Here is a 14,064-nt window from a genome sequence, read left to right as displayed (position 1 = left end):
GCCATGACCACAGAGGAGAGCCCAGGCATCCTGGCTTGTGTGTCCACCAGGTCCTGCCAACCAAGAAATCCAGGAGGCCCTCCCTTGGGTCGGGGGCTTAGTGGCCATTTGGGTCATTAGCCAGCCTTTCTTAACATTCTTAGATTTTTCTTGTTTTTACTTAAGTCAGAGTCTTATGTAGCCAGTGATGCCTTTGGCTTCCCAGTCTTCCTGCTTGGGATTACGTCGCAGGCGTGTTCTAACTTATCTGACTCCACTTGTGCTTTGAAATTCCTTTGTGTGTTGTAACCCCTCCCAGATGTTTGTAAGATGGCCATGTTTTATCAGCACTAGAACAGTTGTTTAAGGAATGGTGTCATTGGACTTACCGGCCAGCTTTCATTCTTTGGGGATAGTAAGAAAGATATTTTACTGACAGTGCAGCGTGTGGAATTAAGCCATCATGGATAGAGGAGTGTTGTGTGTGTGTGTCTGTGTTGTGTGTGTGTGTTTCTGTGTGATTTTTTTTTTTGTTTTTTCCAGGAGAACTAAAGCTCCTAAGTCCGTCTCACAGGGCCCTTGGGTGGTAGGGAGGTAGCTGGTTCGCAGAGAACGTTCAGCTAGTGGCGTCTGCATTCTTCGTTGGGTCATTCAAATGGGGTGAGGTGTTAGGAATTTACCGCGTAATGGGAAGGACGTAGGGTAAGCTAACCGTCAAACATTACCTTCAGGGTGTGGCGCCTCCCCTCATGTGTGACCAGCTTCATCCATGCAAAGTAGCTGGACTTGTGTATCCCAGGGAAGGTGCCGACCTGTTGATAGCGTAGTTATATTTATAATGTGATATATCATAGTTATATTCTGGGCTCTTAGCTTTTATTTTCCCAATGCATGCTACTTTGGATGCCATGACATGGTGTTCCCAGTAGAGCAGGAGGCAGGGTTTATCCTCTGCCCTGTGCCTAGTGTACCCACAAGGAATGACTGACAGTGGTGGTGCAGACATGTTCCTTCACTTCCAAGGATCACTGTGGGGTGTGTACATGACAATCCGTGCTTTGTGTTTGCCCATGGGTAATAAAAGTGAACATTCAGGTTAGGCACGGGCATGGAACAGGTCACCCAGATTCTTACGCCACCTCCCTGTTTACACACACCTCTTCTCTACATCTGACTCCATAGGAAAACAGTTGAAAGAAGAAAACCCAGGCCCGGTTGTGGGTAAATCAGTTCTGTATGTTGGGACAGCAATGAGGGAGCCAGAGCCATAGAACACGTGGTGGTTTGTTTTGCATGAAGGGAAAAGAGTACTTAGCTAGCAGACAACGTCCCCAAAGAGCAGAGTGTGATCAGAGAGAAGGAGTGCAATCTGAAAGCAGAGGGTGGCGTGGCCTAAAATCCTGGTGCCTTCTGCAGAAGCGGTCAGTGTCACCAGCGGGTCTTTTCCCGAGGGCATTTGTAGACCTTTGATGCTTGTGTAATGGTTTTCAGTCAGCAGACCCCTTGAACACTGCTGGGTTCACACCTGCCAAAGTCCAAGGCAATGCATGGGGAAAGAGTGAGTTTAGACAGACCGGAGTCGGGGGAGGGGCACCTGGGGCACTGGTCGGGCAAGCGCAGGGCTGAGCTCTGCCTGCCTCTTTGTTTTCCTGGAACTCATAGTAAAGGAGAGCAGGGAAGGCATCCCGCTCCTCAGCGCTACCCTTGTTCCCTTAACCTTGCGGGTTGTCAGCTGTCTCCCACAGGTGCCTCCCGTGTGTCCAGACAAAATAGCCGGGTGGCTCTCCAGATTTGGAACATGGGGCTCCTGGTTTCCTTTCCATCCTCAAGTAGTGAGCCCCGAGAAACCTGAGACCAAGCCCTGTAGCGTGTTGCTGTCCTCCCAAGGCACAGGACAGAGCCAGGGTCCAAGGTTTTGGCTAAGGGTGGGACCACTCTCTGAAAACTCTGGCCTTTGAAGGAGTATGGGAAGTCGGCCTCAGGCTAGGCCTGACACAGGGCCAGCAGGGCTGAAGAGAAACATCTGTGGGGGCTGGGCGAGGGCCAGTTCCTTGCTGGGCCAGAGTTTTCATGTTTGGGCAGATGTGGGTGGGGAGCCCAGATCTTGTTTGGATCTTGTTTGGTCTAATTCTTAACTTTTAAAAGTTTTCAAAGCTGGGGCTGGGTTTGGTATGGTTGAATAAACAGCAGAAAAACAAACCCTAACCCTAACCCTGGAGAGTTTCTGTGCATGTTTCTGCCTCTAAGCTTGGTAAGATTATTCTCTGTGCTGGACATTCAGAAAAAAAAAAAAAAAAAAAAAAAAAGACTGCCTTGAGGGCGGAGGACTTAGCACACATTTCCTTGGAGAAACATTAATTTGTCTGTCCCAGCGAAACCAGCCCTGCCTGCTCGCCTGCTCTCCCTACTCTCCCATGACCCGAGGTGGGGACAGTGCCACAATTCTGTAGTTGGTGGGGGATGAGGGGGCGGGGTTCCAGATGGCCTGTTGGAATCCTTTGCCCCTGGTGCTCCACACCTGGGCAGGGAGAGGTGGATGTGAGGATGTGAATGCTTTGCAGACCCAAGATCAGCTTGGATAATAAGTGAACCAGGGTTACTCTTATAACTGTGTGCCCGTGGCTTTGTACAGAAGTTCAGGCTGCACATAAGAGGCTCCATATCTAGTCTGCTCTGATTGCTGCACCACCAAAGGTTAAAAAAAAAATCCAGGAAATGGGGCTGGGGTGTAGAGTACTTGCCTAGAATGTACAAGGCCCCAGGTTTAAGCCCAATGCTACAAAGGCTTGGACTGGCGGCGGGAAACATACAGGAATAATAGGAAGAAAAGAAAAGAAGGGACAGACGATGATGTCCAGTTGCTAGCCTCCTGAATGGCTGCCAGGGGCCACTGAGTAACGTTTTAGGGACCAACATCAAGCCTGCAGGGACACCATATACTGAGAGCATACTGAGAGCAGACTGGGAGATACTTTCCAATCCTTTCTCTCTCTCTCTCTCTCTCTCTCTCTCTCTCTCTCTCTCTCTCTCTCTCTCTCTCTCTCACACACACACACACACACACACACACACACACACACACACACACACACACACACCTGGCAGTCCTGGAACTTGGTCTGTAGACCAGGCTGGCCTCAAACTCAGAGATCCACCTGCCTCTCGGGTGCTGAGATCGAAGGAGTGTACCATCATTGCCTGGCTCCCAGCCTGTTCTTGAAGACAGACTTGAGAGACCGTGAATCATTTCACCTGTGAAATCCACTAAAGCAATTAAAGAATGACAAACTGCTAAATGGGGCTGTCTTAGGGTTTCTGTTGCTGTGAAAAGACACCATGACCATGGCAGCTCTTCCTTTTTTTTTTTTTTTTTTTTGACGGAGCGTGGGGGTTCCAGACAGGGTTTCTCTGTACAACAGCCCTGGCTGCCCTAGAACTCTATGTAGACCAGGCTGGCCTCGAACTCACAGAGATCTGTCCCCTGCCTCCCAAGTGCTGGGTTTAAAGGCATGTGCTACCACTGCCCAGCCCATGGCAACTCTTATAAAGGGAAACATTTAATTGGGGCTGGGTTACAGTTCAAAAGTTCAGTCCATTGTCATCTTAGTGGGAAACATGGTGGCATGCAGGCAGACATGCTAGAGAAGTAGCTGAGAGTTCTACATCTGGATCCAAAGGCAGTTGGAACAGAGCGACACTGGACCTGGCTTGAAAGCCCACCCCCAGTGACATACTTCCTCCAAAAAGGTCATACCTAAGAGCGCTACTCCCTATGAGCCTATGGAGGCCATCTTCATTGGAACCACTACAAGGGCTACATAAATAGTGATACATGCTTACATTTAACAAAATGCCATTTTGTTACAAATACACAGGGCAGTGTGCTATTAACAACATGGATTTTGGGTTTTTTTTTTTTCTTTTGGTTGTTGGTTAATTGTTCTGAGGTCTTCCCACTCTTCCAGAGGACCTGAGTTTAGTTCCCAGCACCTCTCCCAGGCAACTTCCAGCCACTTTATAACTCCAATTCTAGGAGATCTAATGCCCTCTTCTGGCCTCCATGGGCACATTTCAAAATAAAAATAAATAGACTGATATGTACATATGTAGGTATAAGTGCTGTGCTCGTGTGTGTGTGTGTGTGTGTGTGTGTAAATCAGAGGACATCCCAAAGGAGTTGGTCCTCTCCTTCCACCTTTTGGGTTCTGGGAGTCAGGTTCTCAGGCTTGGAGGAACTGCCTTTACCTGCTGAGTCTTGCCATCCCCCCAAAGACTGAAATTTTAGAACATTCTTCTCTTGAGACAGGGTCTCTGCAGTCTAGGCTGGCCTTAAACTGGTGGCAGTCCTCCTGCTTCAGCCTCCTGAGCGTTGGGATTACAGGCATGGGTCACCATTCCTGGTGTTGAAACATTCTGAGGTTGCCATACTTGCCACTGGTGGGCATAGGTTTAAAGCTGGGTGATAAATTGAGTTTCCTCAAAACAGCTGGAGTCTCCAGCTGTGCAGACGAAAGCCACTTGTTCGTCCTGGCTGCCCAGAACTGAAATAATCACACAGAAGCCATATTATTTAAATCACCGCTTGGCCCATTAGCTCTAGCTTCTTATTAGCTAACTCTTATATTAATTTAACCCATTTCTATTAATCTGTATATTGCCACAAGGCTGTGACTTACCGGGTAAAGTTCCCAGCATCTGTCTGTGGTGGCTCCATAGCTTCTCTCTGACTCTGCCTCCTTTCTCCCAGCATTCCTCACCCCACCCCACCCCTACCCCCACCTAGCTCTGTTCTACCCTATCAGGCCAAGCCAGTTTCTTTATTCATTAGACAATAAGAGCAACACATAGACAAAAGGATCTCCCACACCAGGAAGCCCCTAGCCGAGACACCCTCCCCACCATCCTAAATCTAGAGCAGGCATTTTAACAGCACAAATGGAGCACCAACCTTGTGTCTGCATGGAGTTCTATGTAATGTGTGCACACAGACCTACCCCTTTCGAAGTACTGCAGGTTAAATGACCGAGAATGTTGCCTACTGCCAGCTTTAACCCCCAGAAGTTGACCTTAAGGGTTCAGGGTTCACTTGCTAGATCAAGTAGGAAAGAGTTGCTCCTCAGGGCAGGTGAAGCCAATGTTTGGAACTAATGTTTGACAGTCCCTGGTGTGTTTCCGCTCTCAGCTCATCCTTACCCCCAAGTATGTTCTGACCACAGTCTCCCCGTGTCGCTTCCCCATGGCCTCCAGTCTTGTCATAATCTCCATCTGAGTCGCTAGCTTTCTGTCAGACTCCTCCCTGTCCCCACAGGTGCTCAAGGATCCAGAAGGTGTCTCTCTGTCATGAAGCTACAAATCTTTTCTCCTTCTTCCTTGATCCCCACGTAGACCACCATCCTGATTCCTTCTCTGGCCTGGCCATTGGATGTCTTCCCTCCCTGCCTTCTCTGGCTGTTAAGTGCCCAGTGATGCCCCACTGCAAACCCCAGGGCACAACACAGGTGCTTGCTGTGCATCCCTGGGCCATGAAGCACCACAGGCTTGCACAGTTCCTGATGTGCACTGGTCCACTAAGGCTCTCCCATGTTTTACACTGTTTATTTCATGCTGAGGATCAAACACAGGGCTTCCATGCTAGGCAACATGCTCCCCAACAAACCTAAGGCAGGGTACTAATAGGCCCATTTGGGGAAACACCTTGGACTAACATATACTTAGATATTCCCCCATGTTTTACGCTGTCTATAATGGAGTCAGACCAAGGTGAGGAGTTGGGGATCAAAGGAGCTTTTGTTTGTTTGTTTTTAAAAAGTATTATTAACTTCCCCCTACATTTTCTACCCACCCAGTTTTCCTGGAAGCAAGAGTCTTCGTTGGGTTATGCAATCACCAGTCCCCAAATTACCTCACTGAGGTTCCAGCTGTGAGACAAACCCTCTCCCACTTAAGGAAGTGAGGGGTGGTGGCTCTTTCCATCATTTAAAGGGCCCTACATATACTCTGCTTCCAGCTGGATGCCTCGCCCTTGACACCTCCACAGGTCACTAGCTGACCATTTAGGTTCCTTCTCCTGGACCTGGACAACATGCCCCTCCCCAGCCAGATGATCAAGGCTGGTCCAGAGAGCAGGGAAAGGCTGATGACATGGTATTGCATTCTTTTTGTCCCTTTTTTTTTTCCTTTTGAGACAGGGACTTGTGGCTTTTAACTCTTGAGGCTTCTGCTTCAGACTCGCAAACGCTATGATCACAGGTGTGCACAATACCCTGCTTATTTCATGCTAAGGATCAAACCCAGGGCTTCCATGCTAGGCAAGCACTCTACCAACCGAGCCACACCCCAACCCTGCATTTTATTTTTTGTAATTTATTTTTTTATTTTATGTGCATTGATGTTTTGCCTGCACATACGTCTGTATGAGGGTGCTGGGTTAACTGGAACTGGAGTTACAGACAGTTGGGAGCTGCCATATGGGTGCTAGGAATTGAACCTGTGTCCTCTGAAAGAGCAGTCAGTGCTCTTAACTGCTGAGCCATCTCTCCAGCCTCGCATTTTATTTTTCAAAAGGTCAAATTCACCGAAAATTTCAACTACTTTACAAAGAACTTTATCCCCAGAAGCCAATTTTGAATAAGTGGTTCACCTGGGCTCCCTAAAGGTGAGGACGTGTTCTACGTTGTTGGAGCCGGGATGGAAGCAGGAACTCTGCCGAGGGTGCCTTACATCCCATCAGTTGTCAACTGTGTCCTCCCGTGCAGAATTGTTTGTGGCGTTGAATTGTGTGTTCATCTCCTCCAGCCTGATACTGATGCTTGTGCAATGGCTCTCCATCTACGGAATCCCCAAACACTCACTGCTGGCTGGGTTCACACCATAGGCAGCTCTCTCAGGCTAGCTGTACCCCACTGATGGGTCCACAGCGTTCTTTAAGTATTTTGCTTTCTGGCGGTGTGACACGTTTGGGTTCATTTCCTGCCCCTCGGGTAGAATGCTGCATTCTGCGCTTACATGCCAAGAGGGCTCAAGGTTTTGGAGGCTTTGCAGCTCCAAGGCCGTTCCAGGGACAGCTGGGAAACAGATGTAGCTGCATGCTTATGTTAACGACACAGACGGATTTCTCTGAATGTGCTCATGTTCACAGGGGCTCGTTGGGAGCTCTGCTTTTAACCATATACTGCAGGGTTCGTTCCAACTTCCTCTTTCTACATGTTCATAAACCGCTTCTCTGAAAAGAAGCCTAGTTCCCACTGTCTTTAGTAGGGTCTGCGTATGTCATCAGGGTCCCCGTGGTCTCTGCCACCACTCTCCTGCTCACAGTTCTCCCTCCCGGTGCTTGGGTTCTCACACTGTAACAAGGCCTTCTCCTTTCTAGCAGTGCCTCCCTCCATCCTGCGGAGCTTTGATGTCCTTTGCTGTGCATCCAGGGGACACTGCCCCTGCTCCTCCTGACACTGCTACTCCAAGGCCCTCTGGTTCCTTTCTCGGCTCTGGTCCCCTCTTTTTCTCTGCCTCTCTTATGACTTCCAGACAGATTTTTGAGGAGAAAATTGTGAGGGAAGGAAGGTCTATCTTGCATTTTTTTAAATGAAAAGAAGTAACAAAATTACAAAATAATCACAAGCATTCTGTACCACTAAGACTGCTAGCTTGGTCACTGTCCCTTAGTGGCTAAGTACCTTGTAGACACTCTTTACCCCACTGAGCCTCAGTTTCCCCAACAAAATGGGAAAGGATATTTCTGTGGGTACAGAGACTCATTAAGCCAATGTCAGGCCCAAATAATCACTGGATGGATTGAGCAATGACAGCTATTGGCTGTCTATTAGAATCTCCTGAAACGCTGACTTTCCGGGAGGCTGGCCAGGCAACTGGGTGGTTGTCCACAGCAGTGTAGCTATGGCTCCCAAGCCTTTCTCCTTTGGCAGGCTTGCCTCACTTTTTTTTTTTCTCCTGTTTTGTGTGTCCTCAGCCAAGTTTTCGGAGGGTTTCCAAGACAGAGGTCCTTGTTTCCACAGCCTTAAGACGTGCAGCCCAGGCTGCAGTGACCACTGCTTTCTGACCCAGGCATTGCAGCCAGAAGCAGCAGTATGGGATTTTGGAGCACCTACCTTCTTTTCTGCCTCTTCATCTTGTCCCAGGTCACTGCAGAGTCACCCACCCCCAAGACCAAGAAAGCCACAAATGTCAAGAAAGGTAAGAAGGGGGCAACTGACCCTCCCTACCCTCTAGAGGCAGCCCTTCCCTCATCTTCAGGGGGAGCAGTCACCCTTCCCGACACTCTAGAGGCAGCTGCCCTGCTTTTGTTAACTCCTGCTCCTTCCCTTCATGTCTGATTCTGATGATTCTTCCTGGGACTTTGGTGAAAGAATCTGGTGGCTAGGGAGTTCTCGTAGCAGGGAAGGTTGTCAGAACTGCAAGAGTCCCTGACTCTTAGGATGGAGAAGAACCTTACAGATTTTCTAAACTGACATCTGTTCCCCTCTAGCACCCAATATGTCAAAGAAATCGAACCTCCAGCCTGGAGCTGGTCAGTTTCCATCAGGGAGCATCAGCCTGGGTTTTCTCAACTGTGAGCCCAAGACGGGTAGAATTCGCTCAAAGATTTGCAGCCAACATTTAATAGTGTAAAATGTATAAATTCTCCCTGGACAAACTTTTGCTTGGCACACACAGGGGAAATGGAGGACAAGTGGACTCTGACTTTCACCCCAGAGTGAGCTCAGAGCATCTCTGCTCTCCTCTGAAGTGCTGAGGGTGAGGTCATCCTGGGAGGAGTGGAGATGAACCTGCAGGATGTTATGGTGATGACTGAGGTTGTCACCCCTACAGGACAGGGCGGGTGACAGGAAGAGCCAGAGGTGGAGACTCAGAAACAGCTAGAGCCCAGTCAAGGTGTGAAGAATCTAGAAGCCCTCTGTGCCTGGATAGTGAAATACAAAACTCAGCACCTCAGAACCCAGGGCTACTGCAAAGAACATGCAGAACTCGGTTGAGAGGTTATTTGCCTAGTGTCTGCAAGGAACTGGGTTGATCCCCAGCATCACACAGAACCCAGAGTGGTGGTTCACACTAGCCCCAGTACTAGGAAGTGAATGCAGGAGGGTTATAAATTCAAGGTTATCTTCAATTATATAGCAAATTTGAAGCCAGCCAAAACTACAAAACCCTTGACTCAAAAAACAACAAAATTCCAGGAGTTAGAGTTAACATCTTCCTGTGTGCTCTGCTGAGTGCTTGCCTAGAATGTGTGATGTCCAGGTTCCATCTTCAGCACTTCAAACAAACAAACAAGCAAACAACAACAAACAAAACCGTGGTGGAGCATGTCTTAAATCTCAGTACTTTGGAGGCAGAGGCAGGTGGATCTCTGAGTCTGAGACCAGCCTAGTCTACATAGTGAGTTTGAGGCCAGACAAGAATACACAGGGAGACCCTGTCTCAAAAACAACCAAAAGCTAAGTTTAAAATGTAAACAAAATTCAAAACAGAACGGGATACTTTATTAACATCACTTTGACAAAGAGATCTATCACGAGGCATATGTATATGGAGAGGAACCCCACAAACCTGAGCAATTAACATGTCAATAATTATTTAGAAAATTTGAATGGACTGAGCTAAAAGCAAATATCTGTTGACTCTGTATAGAACTGTTCCAGAAAAATCTACAAAGATAGCAGAGACTACTCCTGGAAAGAAAAGCAGGGAACAGTCTGGATTGGGAAGAAAAATTTTTGGATGGTTCTGATTTCTTCAATCAGATAAATATATAATAACTCTACAAAATGTTCATTTTAAAGCAGGGGGACTGAATACCTTACGTGGTTCTCTTCTTGAGCACTGCCAACATTGCCACCAAGGCATGTTGTGTGAGGATTTAGATCCAAAGGCAAGCAGGATTTCTGAATATGGAAAGTGATTGCTAGTTTCTCAAGTTTTTCTCGGTCTTGTAAATCATGTCAGTTGTGGGAAAGAAGAGGATCGGTGCAGGGCTGCTCCTGACTTCAGTAATGACCCCACTCAAGCTCTGGACGTAGATGGCTCCCACGAGAGCTCAAACACCCTGGCTCAGTTTCCGACTCATGTTACTCACACGGTGCCCTGTACTGGTGTCACATATGATTGCACACAGCGTCTGTGAACCCAGAGGTTGAAGCAGAGGTACGGAGTGACCCTGGCTCCAACCCTGTCTGCTTTGCTCTCATTCCGCTGGGTGTTATTTTCCCCACACTTGATAAGTTATATCACTGATTTTTGTACATGCAAGTCCATGTCTTTTGTTTGTTCGATAATTGGTTTGTTTTCAAGACAGAATTTCTCTGTGTAGCCCTGGCTGTCCTGGAACTCCCTCTGTAGACTCCCTATCCTTTGCCTCGAGCCGAGTCCCACCCTGGGACTTCAGAAAGACAGGAGTCCATGCACAGCTCTCGGCTGACACACACGCAGTGTCCCTCACCTGCACCTGCTGGTGCACTTGTCATTCACCCTCGCAGGCAGTCCCTATCAGAGATGTCATGTACCATGGAGCCGACAGGAAGAGCACGGCTCAGTGACTCAGGCCAGCTGCTCTACCATCCTAGGCAGGTCATTTAAATCTGGCCTCGGTTTCCTTGTGAAATGGTGAGTACCCAGGATGGTACTTGCCCGTTCCTTAGGGCTGGCTACGAGCACGGCTGAGGAGGTGCACAGCAAGCCCAAGCCCTTCTGCAGGAGAGCTCTACCAGAAGTGGCTCCTCTGCTCTCCCTCAGTCATTCCAGGGTGATGTTTTCCTCTCCCACTGTGTGTGTGACAAGGTGGAGCAGTGCTGGTGAACATGTGTCCCTGTCACCCTCAGGCTGGGGCTTGGTCCACATCCTGGGGGAACTGACCTCTGTGATTTTATGGCCCATAAATGGAGCTGGTAAGATGGCTGTTTCCCCAACTCCTGCTACTCCCACCCTGACAAATGCAGGATAGGGAAGCCTGGAGAGGAACCAGGAACAGGCAAAAAGAGCCCACTGGAGTTCCGTAGGCAGGGGGCAGAGATGGAAGGATCACCAAGCAGCCTAGGCTGGGAGAAGTAATTTCTTGTCCCCTTGCCCCTTTGGGGCTGGCAGACAGAGAAGGGAGCTGTGCGCCTCGGGTTTTCATGGCCTCTTGCCTCTCTGTCCTAGATGTGGTGAGCCCAAAGATGTTTGAGGAGCTCAAGAACAGGCTGGACAGCCTGGCGCAGGAGGTGGCCCTGCTGAAGGAGCAGCAGGCCTTACAGACCGGTGAGTGGAGCGTGACTGTGTGGAGGGACACGCCCAAGAAGGGGCCAGGCTGGTAATGGGCAGAAGTGGGGAAGAAGGCTCAGTTTCCAGCCAGTGCCAAGCTCAGGAGCCTCTGTTTTCACACGGTTCCTTGGGGGAGGTTGCCTGACTTACATCTGTACGACCCATCTGGTCAGGCACAGCTGGGTCTGGTCACAGCTAGAGGGTGTGGAGCGTCAGTGCTACAGAGACCAGGAGGTACCTCCCACCAGGAACCTACCACTGCTCAGTGAAAGCATGAGCTCGGATCAGGGCCAGCCACAGGGGAACTGTATTGAGTGGTGTCACTGCCCTGGGGCGCATGGCTCCCCTCCCCTGTCCTCACCCTTCCTGTGTGCCTGTGCTTTACAGATGGCCTCTGAATCACAGTAACCAGGCCAGCATTTGTCAGTCCCAATGTTAAAGTATGCCAGCTGATGGGGGCTGGAGAGATGGAACGGCAGAGGAAGGCCCACAGTCACCCTGCTGGGCACTCCAAAGGCCAGGAGAGCCGGCCTTTGTTTTCAGACTGGCTAACCGCACAAGAGCTTTGGGGCCAGGCTGGCCCTCCTTCAAGTTGGTTGTCCCTCTCCACCATGGTCTTCATGCAGTCTCTACTCCCACTTTCCCTGAGACCTTGCCTCAGATCCATGGTGTGTAGCGAGCATATCGTGTGTGTGTGTGTGTGTGTGTGTGTGTGTGTGCTTGGCCTTGATCTAGGTGTACGAGTGTGATGGGTGTGCTACAAGTCTGTGAATACACACCTCCTTGAGGCTGACTTGTCAAATCCCTCCGAGACGTAGGAATGCTTCTCCTGCCTACTCACTGAGTGGAAGGGATAAGTGCATGGGGTAGGGGCCAATATTTACTCCTGACGTATGTGACCCCACAAGTGACGCATACCCTATCTGCCTGATGGTTGTTAGAAATCAAGCTACGTCGGGTGGTGGTGGCGCATGCCTTTTATCCCAGCACTTGGGAGGCAGAGGCAAGTGAGTTCAAGCCAGCCTGGTCTACAAAGCGAGTTCCAGGACAGGCTCCAAAGCTACAGAAGGACTCTGTCTCAAAAAAACAAACAAGAAAACAAGAAAGAAAGAAAGAAAGAAAGAAAGAAAGGAAGGAAGGAAGGAAGGAAGGAAGGAAGGAAGGAAGGAAGGGAAGGAGAGAGAGAGAGAGAGAAGAAAGAAGTCAAGTTAAACACAAACTGCTACACCAAGCTCATGTCTCTTCTTCCTAACCTGGGAGACCAGTGTTCCACTAAGCACTAGTTAAGAATACTGTTCGGAAATGCCTGCCTTCCCTTACGTGGGACCTGGCCTGGGCAGAGGTCCCCTGTGTTGATCCCCTGTGGTAAAGCTTGCTAGCCCTCAGACTGAGGTGGTAAGTACTAAGTTCCTGGACTATGGTCTCCATCTCAAGTAGGCAGATGCCTGGCACTGTGAACTAGCTAGTGGCTTGATTCTAGAGAGGAGCCTGGTGATGGAGCACAGTGTGGGAGGCTCTGGCTAGTTTGGGAAACTGAGGTGGCAGGCTTGGAGAGGGTGAGGAAGGAAGCAGACCCAAGAGAAATTAAGCTCAGAATAAGCCTGACGCCAACTTCTGTGGCCATGGGCAGAGACCAGGTGACTTTTGCACTCCATCTCTGGAAGTCAGTGACCCTGGCTAAGGAGCCCTTTGTAGCAGAAGAGTGGCCATTCCCGGACCAGGGGCACCAATTCCTCTTGGACAGTAATCTGGCTTCTTCAGTGCCTGCCACAGCAGGGTCCTGAAGCGGAAGGAAGCAGGTTTCAAGCGATGGATGGGATAGGATGGAGGCTGGGGACAGTCTGGAAGAGGTCTGTTTGGCTTGGGGTGTCCGAAACTTATGACAGCTGTTTCTCCTTTCAGTATGCCTAAAGGGCACCAAAGTAAACCTGAAGTGCTTCCTGGCCTTCTCTCAGCCGAAGACCTTCCATGAGGCCAGCGAGGACTGCATCTCCCGTGGGGGCACACTGGGCACGCCGCAGTCGGGGCTGGAGAACGAGGCACTGTTCGAGTACGCGCGCCAGAGCGTAGGCAGCGAGGTGGAGATCTGGATGGGCCTCAACGACATGGCCACGGAAGGCACCTGGGTGGACATGACCGGCGGCCGCCTGGCCTTCAAGAATTGGGAGACAGAGATCACGGCGCAGCCCGACGGCGGCAAAACCGAGAACTGCGCCGCCCTGGCCGTAGCGGCCAACGGCAAGTGGTTCGACAAGCGATGCCGCGACCAATTGCCTTATGTCTGCCAGTTTGCCATCGTGTAGCCTGACCCCTGCGCTAAGGGGCGCGGCCTGGGCCGGGGAGGAGTGAGGGCCACAAAGAGGAGGGTGCTATTGGTGGGTGGGGCTTGTGGGTTGCTAAGGGGCGGGGCGTCGGTGGGCGGAGCCGAGCTCCAGAGAAGGGTGGGGGCGTGCGTGGTGGTTCCTGGTGAGAGAAAAGCAGATGCAAGGTCCTGAGAGGGGCGGGAGAGGCCTTTCTGTCTTGGGTTCCTCCTTGACTGTTTTTTTGCAAATAAAGCTGGTTCAGAATCCCTGAAGTTGGCTGGTTGCCACGTCAGGGTGGAGCGAAGATTCCAGGAGCCTGGCCCCAAACCCAAGAGAGCCTTAGTCACATTTTCAACCTGCTTTTTTTGTAGCGGCCACTCCCCTCTGTTAGAATACAACACACACTCCAATTCTGGCGGGTATGTTTGGGGGCACTATCCTTTCTCTTGGTGGGGATCCAGCTGGAGATGCCCAGACATCTGTCTCTTTCCTCATCCCAGAAGGTTAGTCCAGGAGCCAAATATACAGG

At 50.1% G+C, this 14,064-nt stretch overlaps 1 protein-coding gene across 1 annotated transcript; it reads left to right on the top strand.

The window, feature by feature from the left end:
- Positions 1 to 7,947: 7,947 nt before the first annotated feature.
- Clec3b (C-type lectin domain family 3 member B) lies at positions 7,948 to 13,807 on the top strand. The gene is made up of 3 exons (XM_048424116.3): positions 7,948 to 8,169; positions 11,131 to 11,229; positions 13,135 to 13,807. The coding sequence occupies exons 1-3, from the start codon at positions 8,064 to 8,066 to the stop codon at positions 13,533 to 13,535; spliced, it is 606 nt and encodes a 201-aa protein (XP_048280073.2). The 5' UTR covers positions 7,948 to 8,063; the 3' UTR covers positions 13,536 to 13,807.
- Positions 13,808 to 14,064: the final 257 nt, after the last annotated feature.

This window comes from Myodes glareolus, chromosome 4 (assembly GCF_982192425.1).
Source record: "Myodes glareolus chromosome 4, mMyoGla1.1, whole genome shotgun sequence".
NCBI classification, from domain to species: Eukaryota; Metazoa; Chordata; class Mammalia; order Rodentia; family Cricetidae; genus Myodes; species Myodes glareolus.
Note: the sequence above shows the minus strand (reverse complement) of the source record. Positions and strands in the feature narration are given on the sequence as shown.